The following is a 15,186-nucleotide window of genomic DNA, read 5'->3' on the forward strand; positions in this document are numbered from 1 at the left end:
CACATTTGAACATGATGATCCATGAGCAGCAGCAGCAAAACTAATGAAGTCTGGTTTCCTGCTGATTAGTACAGTACCTCCTACTCCTACCACAATAACTTCAGCTCCCCCTACTTGTCCCATATAAGCTTTCTCCTGCAATATATCAGTTCCCTCTCATATTTCCTCTATGAGGTCTTTACCAGCTGGGCGAGAGGCAGCCCAAATGGTGGCTGGTTTGGAGCTGCATGTGTGCTGCCGCATGGCTTGCCAAGGTGGCTTTTAGCTGCCCTGTGACGTTAGCTAAATTCACCTTACCTTTCTCCAGACTTGGTTAACACAGCCTCTTTTTTTCTCTCAGGCTTATGAAAACTGTATAAACTTATTATCAACCAAATTTGACTGATACCCATATCCCGCTATAAAAATTGGCTTGAAAAATTGGCTGGGTGAGACTGTTAGATGATCAGAGAGACAGCGTAATTCTGTACATCTCACTTTCTTAGGAAACGAGGCTAAAATCACAGTTCAAGGTATGTGGTGTGATGTGCACCGAAGTGAAGTTGTCTCACCCTCCCCAGGGTAGGGAGGCACGACTGTCCCTGCAATCCATGGAAACAACGGTGAGACGAGAATGTCTGAGTGACTGTACCAGAGAAACCTCCTTTTCTTACATAAGGCACCTTATGTGCTGTCATGCCTGCGCACAATATCTTATAATAATAACAGTCGTCTGAAAAAATTATCTTGGGGAGGCTCCAGTTTCTGGCAGGGCTTGGCTCAGAGAGCCCTTTTGATGCCCTATTTCCCGGTGAAGAGGTAGTACCATCTTCTCCCTGTGGCTGGTTTCTGGCCCACTGTGTCTCCCCCTTTACGCCCTCCCAATTTGTGCTAGCACAAACAGGTGTGTGGCTGCACACAACCATTGGGAAAACAGAGCTTTTTCATTAGTTTTAACCAAGACCGTGTTTGTGATCTTAAGCTGGAACAGTGGAAAGGAGGATGCAGGAAGCGAGAATGAGCAGATGAGGAGAGGGCGAGCTGCTCTGGGTAGCTAAGCAGGGGGAGGTGGGTCTAGAAACAAATAAATCCCCAAACCCAGCTTGTATTTGAGAGGGCTCACCTCTTCCTAGTTCAGTTCATGCCAGTTTTTCAGTGCTTTTTTTGTGCCCCCTTGCGCTGGATGACACCTCACAAGAAGTTCCCTTTCTGTCCCAAGTGCACCAGGGTGCTTGGGTGTTTGCAACTAATTCTTCAGGAGGTGCTGGAGAAGAGTTTGGGAATGAGCTCCTGAGGGGAAATGTTCCCTTTGCTTGCTCATACAAATTGAAATGTGGTGGGAAAATAAAGCGCCTATCTAAATATATAAATAGAAACTAAGCTGTCTCAGTGGCAAGGCAGAACAAAACCCAGCTTGTTGTCAATGGCCATGAATTCTTTGCCTTGTGGCTATGAGAAGCCCGTTTGTTTCTGGTTTTTGTTTTTCTTTTTTACCTTGTATGCAATGAAATCTCCTCGTTTTCCTCTTAGATAATTGGACAGATTTCCATATTTGCAATATTCTACTATGACCATCAGAGGACCTAAAAAGAGAGTGAAAGTCAAATGAGTTTGGAAGCACAGCAAAGCACTTATTATTAATTTATCCTCACAAATCCTCTTCAAAATAGGTAAATATTATCATTCCTATTATAAAGATGAGGAAACTAAGAAACAGAGAAGTGACACCCTAGAGGAACACAGGCAATCAATATCAGATATGGAGAGATGGGAATACAGTACTGATTCTTACTTTTTCCCCATTACATGAGAACAGTTGGTATTCATTCCTCATCTCTAGACAAAGGAAAATTCAGAGTGATAAAGGAGAATATACAATCCCATATGCTATTAAGATTGTTTATCACAGAAAAAGTCCTCTACATTTATAAATCTCTTTGTTTGGGGTGGGGCTAATGCCAGTGGAGGCAATAAAATATTTATCCAGGATCACAGGCAGATCTAAATCAAAAGTTTGCAAAATATTTGGTCTATTTGAAAACCTGGAAAGTCCTGTCCGTTTCTTCCTTTCTTATTTCTGTGCAAACTACTGTAGAGTTCAATGCAACCGCTGTTTTTGTACAATTAGGCGTGTTTTTAAGACCTACTTGAAAGTGCTTTTATGTTTCAGTGTGAGCCATTAAGGACTGGAAAACTGCAATTTCTACCCTTAGCACAATCACTGCTTTTTTGCAATCATCAGAGGTAGGATAAGGTGAAATCATGGGACTAGAATGCATGTAAACATCTATTCTTATCAATCCTAAGCAACCAGACTTTCATGTCCAGAAACCTTTTTCTGTCTAGCAGCTCCACATTCAGACTCAGGAGTTCCAACTTAAAAGGAAAAATGCTGAGAGCTGCGCTTGGCTGTTCGGAGAAGAGGCAACGCTAAGCAACGCTCTTTTGCCTGGCTGTTCCAGAAACACACATACAGGCTGGTCCTGCAGTCCGTCTGCTTGGTCCAGGCTGACGTGCGTAATGCTGAATGCAGGGCTGAAAGCAGGGCTGTAAGTGAGAGCTGGTGGGGATCGAGGAGGAAAAAGCAAACCTGAGATCTCTTTACTGCATCCCAACTCAGACTGGGTGACAAATACCATTGGAAAGCAGATAGTCCCTATAAAAGGGAGAGGGTGAAATCTAGCAGTAATAACTGATAGCTTGCCAAGAACAACATTGTATACTTCTGCCAGGCGTTTTAATTGTACAAGTCTTACGGCACTGCTACATGGAGTGCACAGCTTGGGGCTGTGTGGGACTTCCAGTTGCTATTGACATCAGTTGTAACATGTTCAGTACCTGTGTACACTGTCCCCGTGTCTGCATAAATGCAGCTGGCCCCGAATCAGAGCTGCCAGTGGTTTTACTGCTGACCACACAACACTGCTCACTGGGCTTAAAGGGGGCTGGCTGGCTTGAAATGATAAGTAGGCACTGACATAGGAGCAGACACCCAGCTGCAAGTAGCATGGAGCTTCTCTGAAGTCTGGAAGCAGGGATAGATGCACAAGGATCTAGTTAGACAGCACATCTCTGATCCTGCAGCTAAATCTGCATTATCATTTCTCGTTCACCATGCTACCTCCTCTCTTGGGCTTCACATCGCCCGGTGCCTCCCCAAAGCAGCGCTGGGTTCTGGCAGTGCAAAGGGCATCTCAGGGGGATGTTCTTCTGAAGAAACTAAAGTCAAATGGCCCTCATGGATGCCCTGAGGAAATGCAGATTCCACCACAGCTTTAAAGCTCCGCTAAGTGCTTTATTCATGTTTTTGAAATGCTTCCTAGACATAGCCTCTCCATATTTTATTTCCTTGTTGTAAATCATATACCATGCATTAGTGCTAGGTGCTTAACATCAGACTATCTGCCAAGGTGTTAAGATTTGATATTTGTTATATTGTTAAAATAATGTATGTGCATGCTTAATATCAGTTTTCATCAGGAATACTGTTACATGGTTATATAAAACTTAACAAGGAAGGAGGGAGAGAGCACTGTATTCTGCAATAGCATTTTAATAGTTACTCTTATCCTCATGTCTGTCTTGAGAGCTCAAGGCTATTTTTCTTTAGTCTGCCGTTGCATTGCTCAAAGGTAAACACACCACTGCCTGCCTTGAGGATCCTCAGTGCCCTGCAAGACCTTGCCACGCAGCTCTGCTCACTCCGCTGCTCACTAGAGTCAGCAGTGATTCCCCTGGGCAGCTTGTAGGGAAGGGTGAGGGTGACCTCTTCATCCGGGAGGGCGATCAGGATGGAGCAGGGTGGAGAACAGGAAACTGAGGAACCCCTGGGAGAAAAAGCTACTCAGAGAATGGACAGTCACACTATCTGATCGGTTACTTAGATGTATTTTGCTATGCAGCTAGAACCCTATGGCTAAATTAGTGTTTTGGTTAATAAATATTGACTTCTTAGCACTGCTGCCATGTTTTACGCACCTGTTTGTGTTAAGCCACCTCATTGACTTGACAGGAGAGGAGAGTCACCCACATTCATAATGTTACTTCTCTTCTACTCACAGGCTAGTGTCCTTGCTACTGGCAAAGGCTACTTGCATATGCATCTGAATCTTTAAAACCCGCTGGTTAAAGCTCACTGTCCTCCCAAAAAAGCTTTTTGGGCTTGTAAAGCTACAAGGATTCGTGCAAATTCCCCATTGATGGCTCCCAGATTACAGCAGTATCTGCGGTTGCTGTTTGCTGACTGCTCCTTGAGGAGCTAGGAATATCTTGCTGGAGGGAAGATTTCTTTCCTGGCACCCTGCCAAATCTACCTCACTGAAGTTTCCTTTTCCCTCTTGACTGGACAACTACACATTCTTTGGGAGAATGATCGCTTCAGAGTCTCAGCTGACAACAGATGTGTGCACCATCTCTCTCACTCTTTCCCCTTCATTTATTTTACTCTGGTTTCTTTGTCCTCAGCTCTCCTAAATCTATCCTTTGGGGGTTGTTTTGAAGGTTCATTGTAAGCAGTAAAGAGGCATCTTTGAGAGTTGTTACCCTGAATTTAAAGCACAGTATAGTAAGAGACAAGGATGCTTTGTATGGCAACATGGGAAGGGAAGGGATGTTTCAGTGACAAAGTTCTAAGATTTATAGAGTCCTTTGTTCAAGTCTGTTCTTTGCAAGATTGTTTGTATGATGTACAGCCAGTTGTGTCGGCTCAGCCCCTTGAAGGTCCTTAGCTATTGCCCCATTTGGCTTGGAATGCCTAAAGCTTCCTGCCTTTGCCCTGCAGGAGTGAAGTGCCTGGGAGAAGAGGAGGTCTCAAGTATGTAAGTGCTCTCCCTGGTGCATCTTCCTGATAAGGCAGGGATGGGAGCATCTCCTGCTGCGAGTCAGTCACTCAGGAAACCCATGGAGGGGAAGGCCTTTATCTACCTCCAGATCACGCTCTCCTACACTTGTTCCGAACTTCATTTAGTGCTCTGAGCATCAGCCAGTATCACACCTGATTTGAGGGACCTTCTTCAGCATCTCTGGGGAGTTGGTTTGAGCTCATAATGCTGTTGGGTGCTGTCAGGGCTGAAGGGCCTTTGGAAATGCAGACAAGGGAAATGAAGGCCCTGGGAGGACTGAGGGCTGGAGAAAAGCTGAGAAGCACCTTTGAAATGATCAGTGGTGCTTATATGGAGAACTTAGGCACCTAGCTGCACTTAAGGATCCTGCCTCCCTTCAGTCCATACTCTCTTGTAGACAGGATTACAAAGAACAGAGAAAAAGAAAATAGAGAAGTAACACCACTTGCTAGGAGAAGGCATTGAGAAGCTATTGATGAGCTGTGTCCATATTCTGCAGCAGCACAGTCTGTCTTGTGAGCAGAAAGGTAGAAGTGTTTGTGTCTGCAATAACAGCACGCGCAGATGAGTTGGAGTATCCACCACAGACACATCCAAACTCCATTGTATCTGAAAAGTGTTTCTTCTTTGCTCCTTATTTACTGACCACTTATCAGACTGTACGTTTCTCACCTCCAGCTTTGGTGCAGGCTCCCAGCAGGTTGACTACATTCAGATGATGTCCTATATGGATGAGGATCTTCAGCTCAGACATTAAAGCCTTGCATTCATTAGTAGTTGCACATTCTGCTTAAGATAAACAGGACAAAAACATATTTACACAACAGGATATTTTTAACAGGACACAGCAAGATCCTGTTTATACTTGAAAATGAAACCCACCCAGGTTACTTGCAGTATCTCTGCCTTTCAGACTCCTAAACAGATAAGAACTCATCCGCTTCACTGTCTGTTGTTGACCTTTATGAAGTGAAATAACACTTTATCTTTTGAGTGACCCTTCCTTTCTCTAGCATGGGTTACAGAGGGTTACTGTCCAGTAGGAGAACCCCCCTGAATGAGACACCAGAGAGCCTTTGCAAGGACTGAATTTTGAAAGCTTAGTAAAGGAGCAAACAACCACCCCAAGCAACAATAACACATAGAAGAAATATGCTCCTCCTTTTTAAGCGATGTGTAGTTTAGCAGTACCTCTTTGCAACACCTCAGTCTATTTTTCCACAGTACGGAGCAACTCTCCACTGCAGGTGATGGAGGAGTCCAACACATCTGTAAGACGGGTCCCAAAATATACTAAAAAATGTACAGCAGTATGTGTTCTTGCAGAACATTACTAAATCTCCATCATGTGAGATCTTATCAACTCAAGAAATACATTTCCCAGCAAAGCAGAGGGGGCCATATTTGCTTGTGAACCATTAACTCAACACTGAACAACGCACTGGTTAGCCAGTTATAAAGTACTTTCATTCTCTTTTGCTACCAAAGTGAAGGAAGGCATCCTCAGGCCAGAATGAAAAGGAACTATTTGAATTACATAGACATTTGCTCATAGTTTATCCCATTTTCTGTGCCATATGTAGTTCAGATGCTGGCTCGTTTCCACTAACATCTTTACAAAACTCTCATGATCAAAATGGATTTTAATAAAAGGGACTGTGGCCTGTTTTCTCTGTATATCATCTGTTTCTGCCTTTGCACCATGTTAAGATTTAAAAATGAAGAAATAGTTACATAATAAATCATTTGGTGTGACAAACTTAACCTCCTTATCGGTCTGCAGAATTCTCCATAAACAAATTTTCCACCAACTTATGTGTCATAAAGAAGGGGCTATTCCAAGGCCAAGTGTTCTTCAGTCAGCAGTTTTTGTACATGGGGGTATCTCTGTTGCCTTCAGTGGCATTGCTGCTGATTTATACTGGCATGAGCTGGGACGCATGCCTAGTAAAATCCAAACAGAACAGCCTCTGAAATGCTCCAGATAATCTAGCGCATTAAGATACAGCCTTCAACCCAGGACAGATACCAAGATACTTCATGGAAATGACAGATATGCTGGAATTACAGTAATGCAGCCATCTCCAGAGCTTTTTTTTTCTTTCTTTTCTGAATGGATTGACTCACACTAGAGAATCTGGTTTATTGAGGAAAATGCTGACTTATGGACATGTTAGCTGGGGAAGGCCAGGTTAGAGCAGGAGGCCGCTGTCTCCTCTGGGGGTGAAAGGCGTAAAATTAGATGGAGGAATTGTCAGAGTTTACTGAGTATGTGCAGGCAGGGTAGATTTGACATGAGGATCAACTGACAAACACAGCATGGAAGTAAATGAAAACCCGGAGCTATCCAGGGCAGTAAGTTTTTGATGGAGAGGGGAGTATGGATGGATCAGGGGCTCCTAGGATCTTTCAGGGCAGGATCTGGAAATGGGCATGGGAGTGCAATGAACAACAGCAGGGGAGAAGGTGATCTGAAGATCTGTTTAGTGATGCAGAGAAGGAAGACCAGGTCCAGAGGAGGTCCACAAAGGTGACAAACAGATGGATTTTGGCACTTCAGAGAAATGGGAGGTAGCAGAGCAGCAGGAGAGGCAGCTGGCAACAGAAGCCAAATACTGTGATGTAAGAGAAGTTCCTGAATTATGGCATTGCAGGGGTTAATACATCATGCAGCAGCAATACAGAGCAGTTTGGGCTATGAAAAGACCTCCAGTGAACACCGTTTGTACCTTTGACAAAATCCGAAGTGAACAGCTAAAAACCTGCAACCCAAGTAGTCAATGTGCTGGCTGATGTATTTATTCATAGGCTGTCTGCAGAGTCTTTGTATGTAAATGTAATATGAAAGAATAGGCTCCGAGTTCACCCTTTCCCCACCACCGAATGGTAAAAGCACTCCTTAATTTCAATAATTGCAAGCAAGTTGTCCCTAATTCACTCCCTTGGCATTGCTTTTTTTTTCAACCCCTTGAACTGTTCTACATCTGGAAGGGCTGTGATCGAAGCCTTAGGTCCAAATTTCAGACTATCCGATGTAATTACATTCCGTAATCTGCTTCCCTCCTAACCCCACAGACCTGGAAGCTGCCATTTTCCTCCTCTAGGAATACAAGACTTAATCAGCAGCACAGCACGGAGCCCGCTTGTCGTTTCCTACACGTTAACATCCACTGTATAACGACTAATTGCTCCCATATGGCAAACCCACTCCCTTCTGAACACAATGAACTTGGGACTGGTTTGGAGCTGAGAACTGAAAAGCTTCTTGCCGACAGGTTCCCTGAGGAGTCTTCTGAATCTCAGAGGGATATGTACCTTTAAGCATTTTAACAGCAACTGTTTTGCAGGTTGAAGATTTATCAATGCCAAAAGCAGACGCTTCCACCACCTTCCCAAAAGCACCGTGACCCAGTGTTTTACCTAGAGAAGCAAGAGTCAAGAATGAGCCAAGGGGGTCTTACGACAGTCTGCACCAGATAAGAGGGAAACATGCATTCACAGCTATGCAAGAAATACAAGACTCCAAAGCCCAGGCACAGCATAGACCGATAGTCAATAGAAGCCTGTATCACATATTGCAGTATATGTATATGAACACTATGGTTTATATCCATATGACTTTAATGCAATACAGTATGTGATAGAACAGAGTAGAATAAATAAATCTGGATTCAGCTGGAGGCAAGGTTGAATATATACCAATGACTTAAGGATAAAACCATTACATATAGTTATCTCCAAGCCCAGGAAAATCAGAGTTCAGGTTGAACATGGAATTGTGGAATCCTGATCTATCATGAATCACAATCATGGAGATAGCTAGTCAAGGCATTCAGGCAGTCTGAACCCTTTAACCCTTCAGTTATTGACATTTATTTGACATAAAAGCTATATTAAATGGAATTTAAGCCGATAATCTTTCTTATTCTCCCTTTCATTTGAATTTTCCAGCCCATATTACCTAGTGTGCTCTGAGGGCTCTGAGCCACAATGCAGCAGGGCACACTGGGCATCACCATCTGACTTTCTGGTCCTGCCACTTTGTCCCTATGACTCACCATCCTCCCATGTGCTTTTTCATTTTTGTCTTTCTTTCTCCTTCCTCCGTCTTTCCCAGCTAAAGTACCACACACTCATATGCATATATTCCATGTGCACACTGTTGCACACAGACACTGCTGGTTCCCTGCGTAAATACAGTCTATTTGGTACATTTCCTTGCTCCATCATCTCTTGTGCCAACCTACTGAATGAAATTTGGTTCATTTTTAAAAAAAGAATTTTGTAAAAATGACTGCTTATTTTTCCTGACAGTTCTTTACAACTCAAAGCCAAGTTCAAATGAACGGTAAAGAATTGAATATTTGATGAATTGATGAGTTTCTTCCAAAGAAAACTCACTGAAAGACTGTGCTGTTTAGGATTCATGTCCATTCCCCTTGTCCTCTGTGGGAGTGAAGCCAAGCTCTTGACAGGACGGGGACCTGGAACATTACCTTTCTTCTCTGTCAAGAGCTTGGCTTCACTTCTTCAAGGAACAAGAAGAGGCAATGACTATTTTGAGAGATGGCATCTTTGCCTCTCTTACCAAATCTCTAGTTTGAACCCCAACAAAGATGATCTGGAATTCTTTGCCTCACTGCCAGTTCATCCCCAAGGATGGAAGTTCACTGGCACTAAATGGTAGGTTGTTTCTTGGATTATACAACCGATCTACTGAAGTTGAGGACCATTAGAAATCACCATTCTTTACGATAGTAATACCCAAACCACTCACCCAGCCGCAGTCTGTCTCTTGGGAACTCCCATTTACTACTGTCATAGGGAAGACGGTCACACTGCTCATCAAGAGGCATTTCCTCTGGATCCATTATAATTGACAGGTATCCTGTTTTAATATCTGTAGCATCAGGCTAAAAACAGGGTGTGGAGAAATTATTCACAATATTTACTCTGCAATTCTAATGGGAGAGAGCTGTCATCTAGAAGACTGAGTGCAAGCTGGGGAGTTCCCTGAATTCCAGTCTTACCTCTGAAATTTATTCTGAACCATAGATGCGTCTTTTCAGCTTCCTGCCTTTCTTTTTTTTCCTTCATCTGGGAAATAAATGTTTATATATGCCTGCCACTTGCGGGTGTTCAGAAGAGTCACTGATTAATGTTGGTAAACACTCTGAGGACACAAAATCTATCACTCTCTTCTACCTGTATCTATTAAAGGAACCCAGTGCTTTTTATGGGGACTCCATGAGTTATGCTTCTTGGTGCCCTGCTGAGCACGTTCTGCTGCATTTTGGCAGTTTATTAGCATTTTGCTTTGCAGAATTAGAAGCATGCTACGTGACTTTAAAATTGATAAAACACGGGGCCTGATTTTCCACAGTTATCCCCTTATAGCTATTGCTTATTCTAACTCAAAATTAGTTAAAAGCTAGTGAAAACTGCTACTGCTAATGCTGCTTGGTGAAAAACTGTGATTTGGTGGGACCTGTAGACGAGTGCACATGAGTGTAAAATGTAATAGGAAATTCACTGTTCACAACTCTCTTAAACTGGATGCAAAGAGAAAAAATGTGAATTTAATCACTGTATTTGCAACATGAGGGGAAATTTTATTCAAGTGTTAAGGATCAGCACAGGGACTGTAGTCTGTGTGAGCTTCAGAGCAGACACCTATGGTTTCCACTCTATTTACTGTTTGTTTTAGGAAAAATAAACTTAAATTTAATTAATTTTATCAAATGCTCCTTGGAATGTTACTGAAACTTTACTTTTTTCAAGCCACAAAAGGGAGGTAAAAGAATAACGAGCCTTGAAGATAAAACAAACTGTGTGGTTTGGGCTCATTTGTAGAACAAACATCCTAGAACAGTTCTTAAAACAGGGCCTCCTTTGCTATGTATATTTTAGAGAAATCTTATGAGACACGTGCTGAAATCAAGCCCTCATTTTAGGGCATTAAGGATTTCATTTGGTCTCCTAATCTTGCAAGCCAATTAGACTCATAGAAAGGGAGGAGCCTGATTTTCTGATACCAAGGAAGTGGGTAGAAATCTTGCAAGTACAAGTGACCTCTTGAGATGTCAAGGGACTAAGAGACTATCAGCAGAAATCTTGGATTGAACTTTTATAGGAACATTTTGCACATTTTTTTACCATCTGTCCCAAACATTCACACTGACTTGACTTCAGCCCTGAACTCTGATGCTATGCCTAAACTGGATCCAATCCCAGAGCCTTTGGACAATACGGATGCTCTCTTACTTTTCTCAGTTTCCGAATGAAAAGGGTCAGAAGAAGCCAGAAGAGGGTAGCTGCTAGGCCAGTGCAGACCAAAATGATAACTTCAATGTTGGATTTCTCCTCAGAACCTGTAGGTTAAATGGACAACCGGATTTTAAATTTAGCAGAGGACTTTGACAAAATAATAGTTCTCATCGGTCCGACACGATATATGCATTTTACCTTATCTTGGACCTCACCTTGTATTTTAATAAAGGCTGATGTGCTTTCTTGACCCATGTCATTGGATGCCTTGCATTCATAGAGCCCTTCATCATCCTTTTTCACTCGCTCGATCACCAGGGTATTATTTTCCATGGAAATTCCTGTAGTGAGGGATTTAGGTTAATTTTATCACAATGATCTATCTGCCTACAAATGCTTTTAGGAAGCAGAGCACTGAAAGTGAGGTCACAGCCATGCAGGCCTGGTACTGATCCCTGTAGGAGCCACTCTAATGCTATCCTCTTCCCTGTGGTCTGGCAACGACTGTCCCTGCCGTTTGTTTTCTCCTCAGCCACCTGCATAAATTGTTTGGGGATCATTTAACCAACAGCAAACGTGGCTGTTTGTTAATTTATCATGAGCGGACGGAGCCTGACGAAACTTTTAAAGAAGCTAGTGGGATGCTCTGATCAACAGCAATGGGAGCAGGATTGGACCTGAAAGGAGCCTGCTGGCGCAGGTACCTCTCTGCTTCAGCTGCATGGCTCAGGGCAGGCCTGGAGCTGATATTACGCCTGGCTCTTCTGTTAAGGCAAAGTAGTTCACACTCACACGGGTATGAGCAGAGACTGCGTGTTAGCGGGGCTTTCTGCTGTGGGGTTCTCGCCGAGTTCTCCGGCATCCCAAGCTTTAGGGAGGCACGATCTTACTCCCTTCTCTGCGGGCTGCAAACACTAGCCCGATGTGGGAAGCTGGGTTTTCTGGTGGCCTCATGAGTAAAGATTACAAGATACAGTGGAAGAAAAGAAAACTCAGAGAAACTCTTGGAGAAAGCTGATGTTCTGGAGGCTGTGGGAAGTGATGGCAGTTCTAACACATGGAAAATCGAAAACAGATTAGACACATCCCTGGAAAAATCACTGCAGAGAGTAATTCTGAATTCACAGAAAACCAGGGGCAAGATACGGAGTAGGAAGAGGGATGTGGCCTAGGTATGACTTAAGTGAGGCTTTTCCATATTTATTTTTCCTGATTCTGTGGCACAAAATGGAGAGATCATCTGTTTCACTAAGAATGTGTTTGGGGCAGAAACGGGAACAGACAGGGCTTTGAATCCAAAAGGGAAGCACATTTTGAGTTGCTGGGTGTTCTGCCCATGAATCCTGTTGTTGTTAGCAAAAGTACTGCACATAACTTGCTATGCACTGTGCTGAAATATTTACCCTGAGGTGGTTTTTTCCAAATATTTTATTTATGTTTCCATTGGTTGGATGAGTTACATTCTTGTCCCTCTAGAATTATTTATAAAATTTCAGTAGCTATAAAGAGTTTCTGCTCAGAACAGTCTGATCTGAATTATGGATGATCCTAGATTTCCTACCTCGCTCAAGATGCAAAATTAAAGTCACAGGACTAGCTACTAGGACTGGATTCTCCCTGATTTATAGGAGATTGCAGGACAGAGAGATCAGAAGGAATTCCAGGCACAGATAAGGGAGCTCACGCTCCCTGCCTGTGGCAGCTCTGTACAGCTGAGCTGAGAGCACTTTCTCATTACTGTGTTGTGGGAAATAAAGAAATGATGTGCGATATGCCAGAGCAGAGTAAGGGACCTGACCATTAGGGTGACCGCCCTAACGACTTGCTGCAATATATTCCGATCAGGCGCCAAGGATATCTAATAGTTCAGGCTCGGGTTTTCAGACCCACCTGACAATCGGATACACTCTGACTCGGTTTTGCACACAAAGTGGTGTCTTGCAGAAGCAGACTGAACAGCAGCGTGCTGCCCTCCTCGGTTTTACTAATGCTATGCTAATGTATGCAGAGTATCTAGCTGACTCTGCAGGCACGAACGCTGCCACTTGCAAAAGGGCAGCTGCATAAGCAGGCGTTGGGTTGCAAGCAGTCAGCAGCTCTGACCTCAAAGTCCAGGCTGAGACTACTGCAGTGGTCTGATATTTTTGGATTTGTGCTTGTGTTTTCTGGGGTCAGGTGTACCATCCTGATTCAGCAGTGCTGGTAGAGGCCAGGGAGCTGTAGGTCCCGTATTTGTGGCAAAGCTGGCAGTCTGTGACCACGTGTTGCGTACTGTCCCGTGGCACTTGCTCGAAGCGAGCGCGCTCACCTGATGCTGCTGAAACGGGATAGCCATTCTTCCTCCACGTAATCTGAGGCTCTGGCGTTCCACTGACTCTGCACTCCAGAATGATCTTGCCACTGATGTTAACCTCCAGATCTGTGAGGTTCTGTATAATGTATGGTGCGGCCTTTGCTACAGTCACAAAGTAAAAAACACAGAGTAAGTTTTCAGAAGGCAACTCCTACAGCTCTGCTTTCTCCTCGCCTTTGACCACCCACATGGCCTTTCTGGGCTGGAAGTGGCAAAGACTGGTTGATAAGAGGTAGCAACCCCCCCCCCCCCAAATATTATGGTAGGAATGGGTTCATTTTGCTTATTTTCAAACTGACTAAGCTTAGATTCAGCTCCAGCTTGAACCTCCTAGGGTTTCCCATCCTCTGAAAGAAACACAGGACGGTGAGTGGGCAGAGCAAATGCAGTGAATACAGAGAGAGGAGGGAGGAGGCAAAGAGGAAACAGATCTAAAGATTTTGTGGTTTTCTCCATCATGAGGGCAGTCATCTGCCTACCGCAAAAGCACATTACCTCCACTTTGTGTTCATTTATAAAAAATACAGAAAAGCAGTGAATAAAACCCCAAGTGTAGCATAAAAAATACATACAAGCTGCAATAAAGAGAGTAGCTAATGCATATCAATACATATAAAAGAATTATCTAAAAGCTAGTTTGTAGAGGGGAAGGGAAACTGGCTTGGAGGGGTGTTTCCATGTGTGTTCTCCAGAAAAACTGCCTCTCTGACATGTAGCAGACAACTAACAAAGCCTAGTAATTCTTACAAGAATGTGATTAGGATTCCAGTTCTCCCGTGGACAAGTTCCCAGTCTAGCTGTGTTTTTCCCATAGCCCTCATGTGTAGGTGTCATGTGTAGGTGGCAATTTGACTAAATGAATAAAAATATCTGCCAGGGGAGAGGAAAGTGAATTACCTGCATGCAGAGTGCAGAGAAAGCCCCGTGCCCCCACGGCAGATGATGCCGACAGGTGGGCTCAGCTCCCAGCTGTGGGGCCAAGCCGAACCATTAGCAGTGTCTAATGCAAGGGGGAGACTCTCTGCCTTCCTCCGCACTTCAGGAAGAGGCAGGTGCTCATGCCATTTCTTAAAATAAATCGCTTCCCACTCAGGTATCAGAGCCATGCTGGCCACAGCTGTGCCGTGGGTGAACGGTTTCTTTAGGCGTGCGTGTGTCTGTGCGGAGGGGGAAGGCGCTGTGAGCGTGCTGTTGGCTGCACTGGGTATGAGCCCGCCTTGGAAATGGGCTTGTTCACTTAAACAAGAATGAAGCCAGCACCGCATGGCTTGGTCTTAACCTAAGTGACAAGTGCTCCCTGCAGCATCACTGTCCCTTTGGTGTCACATTACCCATTAATGTAAGTGGGGAAGCCAAGTTAAAAATCTTTGTTTAACTCGGCTTCTAAAGTATTGTTTTCTGTACCCCGACTCGCTGCTGTTTGTTTCAATTCTACTCTATTTCTGTACTTTGGGTTTGTCTTCCCCATTAGAAGATCGCGAATAAATTCACCCATTCCAGCAGCACTTTTTCTTCTGAGAAGGCCTAGAGCTGATCACTCTCATGTTCTTCACTGTGAAGCAGAAACAACTTCACAGGTTGCCAGTGAGTTTCTGCTAGTGTAGGCCTGGAAGAAGTATTTCCTGCCCTTTATATTCATATATCCAAAGAAACCAGGCTTCAAGATCTACACTGTTACTATTTTTGTGTAAATGGAAAAAAAGAGTTGGGAGTTTGGGTATAAGTAAGAAAATACAGTTCTTGCAA

At 43.8% G+C, this 15,186-nt stretch overlaps 1 protein-coding gene and 1 long non-coding RNA gene across 3 annotated transcripts in view; one reads left to right on the top strand and one right to left on the bottom strand.

Moving 5' to 3' along the window:
* Positions 1-15,186, top strand: part of LOC106489851 (uncharacterized) — a 310,540-nt gene that overhangs the window by 134,404 nt on the left and 160,950 nt on the right. The window lies entirely within an intron of this gene.
* Positions 1-15,186, bottom strand: part of LOC106489849 (vascular endothelial growth factor receptor kdr-like) — a 147,194-nt gene that overhangs the window by 29,922 nt on the left and 102,086 nt on the right. For both annotated transcript variants that reach the window (XM_067304380.1, XM_067304381.1), the window contains exons 14-20: positions 13,396-13,542; positions 11,303-11,428; positions 11,085-11,191; positions 9,598-9,733; positions 8,136-8,240; positions 5,493-5,606; positions 1,474-1,562 (exon numbers count right to left, since the gene is read on the bottom strand). In XM_067304380.1, the coding sequence (XP_067160481.1) occupies positions 1,474-1,562; positions 5,493-5,606; positions 8,136-8,240; positions 9,598-9,733; positions 11,085-11,191; positions 11,303-11,428; positions 13,396-13,542 (824 nt within the window). The remainder of the gene's footprint in view (positions 1-1,473; positions 1,563-5,492; positions 5,607-8,135; positions 8,241-9,597; positions 9,734-11,084; positions 11,192-11,302; positions 11,429-13,395; positions 13,543-15,186) is intronic.

Source organism: Apteryx mantelli, chromosome 13 (genome assembly GCF_036417845.1).
Source record: "Apteryx mantelli isolate bAptMan1 chromosome 13, bAptMan1.hap1, whole genome shotgun sequence".
Lineage (NCBI taxonomy): Eukaryota > Metazoa > Chordata > Aves > Apterygiformes > Apterygidae > Apteryx > Apteryx mantelli.